Genomic DNA, 3,131 nt, shown 5'->3' on the forward strand with positions numbered 1-3,131 from the left:
AATGTAAAGAATTGATGGGATAAAATAATGGTAAAGTAATGAATTAGTATAAAGAATTGGTGGGATAACGTAATGGTAAAGTGATGAATCAATGTAAAGAATTGATGGGATAAAATAATGGTAAAGTAATGAATTTGTGTAAAGAATTGGTGTGATAAAATAATGGTAAAGTAATGAATTAGTGTAAAGAATTGGTGTGATAAAGTAATGGTAAAGTGATGAGTTAGTGTAAAGAATTGGTGGGATAGAGTAATGGTAAAGTGATGAATTAGTGTAAAGAATTGGTGTGATAAAATAATGGTAAAGTGATGAATTAGTTTAAAGAATTGGTGTGATAAAGTAATGGTAAAGTGATGAATTAGTGTAAAGAATTGGTGGGATAGAGTAATGGTAAACTATGAATTAGTGTAAAGAATTGGTGTGATAAAGTAATGGTAAAGTGATGAATTAGTTTAAAGAATTGGTGGGATAGAGTAATGGTAAAGTGATGAATTAGTGTAAAGAATTGGTGGGATAAAGTAATGGTAAAATTATGGATTTAATTTGAAGAATTAATTTCATAAATAATTCAATAAAATATTTGTTGATGACTCCAACAGATGAACCAAATAAGCCATCAGTGCCTGACATTGTGGACTGGGACAACTCTCGTGTAGAGTTAAAGTGGTCACCACCCAATAGTGATGGAGGCAAGCCAGTCACCCATTACATCATTGAAATCAAGGACAAGTTGAGCACAGAATGGTGTGAAGTCATAAAGACTGAAACTGAAAAACCAGAAGCTCAAGTACTGGACTTGAAGGAAAACATGGTGTACCAGTTCCGTGTGCGAGCAGTCAACATTGCTGGGACTAGTGAACCTAGTGATCCCACAAAGAACCACACAGTGAAACACCGATACTGTAAGTAATAATGATGTCAGCAGTAATGATAAGTAGATGTATGTCTCCCACCACATGGTGAAAAACTGATACTGTAAGACTTATAGATGTTAACAGTAATGATAAGAAGATTGACATCTACCACCATTCAAGGAAATACCAATACTGTAAGTCTTATAGATGTTAGAAGTAATGATAAGTAGATGTACGTCTACCATCACATGATGAAACACGAATACTGTAAGTCTGATAGATGTTAGAAGTAATGATAAGTAGATGAACATCTACCACAACACAATGAAACACCAATAATGTAAGAGCTATACATGTTAGCAGTAGTGGTAAGTAGACGTACCTCTATCACCACCTGATGAAACACCAATACTATAAGTCTGATAGATGTTAGAAGTAATGATAAGTAGATGTACATCTATCACCACCTGATGAAACACCAATACTGTAAGTCTTATAGATGTTAGCATTAATTATAAGTAGATGTACATCTACCACAACACAATGAAACACAGATACTGTAAGTCCTATTGATGTCAGCAGTAGTGGTAAGTAGATGTACATCTATCACCACTTGATGAAATACCGATACTGTAAGTCCTATTGATGTTAGCAGTAATGATAAGTAGATGTACATCTATCACCACCTGATGAAACACCAATACTATAAGTCCTATTGATGTTAGCAGTAATGATAAGTAGATGTACATCTATCACCACCTGATGATCCTTTTCATGTTAATAGTTGACATCATAAACCCCAATTTTCATCCTTTTCATATTAATAACAACGTTATAAACCCAATCTTTCATCCTTTTCATGTTAATAACCAACAATATAAACCCCAATTTTTCATCCTTTTCATGTTATTAGTTGATATCATAAACTCCAGCTTTCACATCCTTTTCATGTTAATAACCAACATTATAAATCCCAATATTTCATCCTTTTCATGTTCATAACTTACATCATGAACACAAGTTTTCACATCGTTTTCATGTAAATGATCTACATTGTGACCCTGAATTTCCACATCCTTACAGTACTTTCACAATTTATTTCACCTTCTTAGTCAATATACTATTACAATAACCCACTAACATTTCAATATTTTAAACATGTCACTTTAACTAAACAATAATCTGAGACTTGCTCTTACCATAGGGATTCTTGGCAACAATTGGCTGAAGGGTTTCAAGGTATTCTGATTCCCCTTCATCATTGACAGCTGCCACACGGAACACATACTCTTTTTCTGAAGTCAAGCCACTGATTTCAAATTCTAGTTTATCACTCTTCCCACACCGAGTCCATCTTCCTGTTTCCTTGTCAAGTTTTTCAATTTCATATAGTTTTATAGGGCTACCACCATCATCTTTAGGCTTATTCCACTTGATCTTACATCCTTCTCTATGTACATCACTAACATCTAGAGGGCCTTCTGGTCTGGATGGTTTTCCTAGTCATTTAACATACAAAAAAATATCTGCATCTTGCTAAACCAATACAAAACCAATAAACTATCTAACTTATCTAAACTTAATACTTTCGAAAAATAGTTTAATTCAAAAATTAGAAAGACATATTATTTATGTAAACATAACATGAGGTTTCAAAAGTTAGTAATTGAATCCAGTTAAACATTCTGCTTCATTATTCACTGTTATTTCTATAACAGTAAGGAAAAACGACAGATAACTGAGCAGGTCATTAGAAGTATTTCAAAGGTACAATCTTACCCAATACTGTCACGTCCACTGAAGCCGTGTCTTTGCCTAAAGAGTTAGTGGCCAGGATCGTGTACTTCCCACTGTGACTTCTTGTTGCTTTAGTCAAGGTAAACTCAGAATGATAGTCCTTGTTCTCTATCTTTACGTGTTCATCATTGTGAATTTTTACCCCAGCTTCACCGAAGGTCCAAACAATTTCAGGAGGAGGTTCACCTTTGATGTATACTTCAAACTTATGGGATTTCCCAACCTTAATATTTGCACTGATCAGGTTGGAGCGATCAATTGAGGGTTTTACTATAAATAAGAAAATCCATGAGGTGAAAAATGTACATGACACAACCAGTTCCATACATACTTTAAACATAACACATATTAAAATTTTTTAAACCAAACCTTTCTAACTTCTTACCATCTAACACTCTTGTTTTCTGTCTATTGCACAACTGGAATTAGTCACACCTACAACATTCCTGTGAAAGCTAATCAAAACACTTCCATGCTGTA

The 3,131-nt window shown here is 33.9% G+C and overlaps 1 protein-coding gene across 1 annotated transcript in view; it reads right to left on the minus strand.

The window, feature by feature from the left end:
- Positions 1-2,921, minus strand: part of LOC106467866 (twitchin-like) — a gene marked incomplete at both ends in the record, with an annotated part of 159,370 nt that extends 156,449 nt beyond the window's left edge. The window contains 2 exon segments of the mRNA XM_013928247.2: positions 2,054-2,353; positions 2,634-2,921. Coding sequence (XP_013783701.2) covers positions 2,054-2,353; positions 2,634-2,921 — 588 coding nt within the window.
- Between the last annotated feature and the right edge of the window lie 210 nt (positions 2,922-3,131).

Source organism: Limulus polyphemus, unplaced genomic scaffold (assembly GCF_000517525.1).
Source record: "Limulus polyphemus unplaced genomic scaffold, Limulus_polyphemus-2.1.2 Scaffold2772, whole genome shotgun sequence".
In the NCBI taxonomy this organism is placed as follows: domain Eukaryota; kingdom Metazoa; phylum Arthropoda; class Merostomata; order Xiphosura; family Limulidae; genus Limulus; species Limulus polyphemus.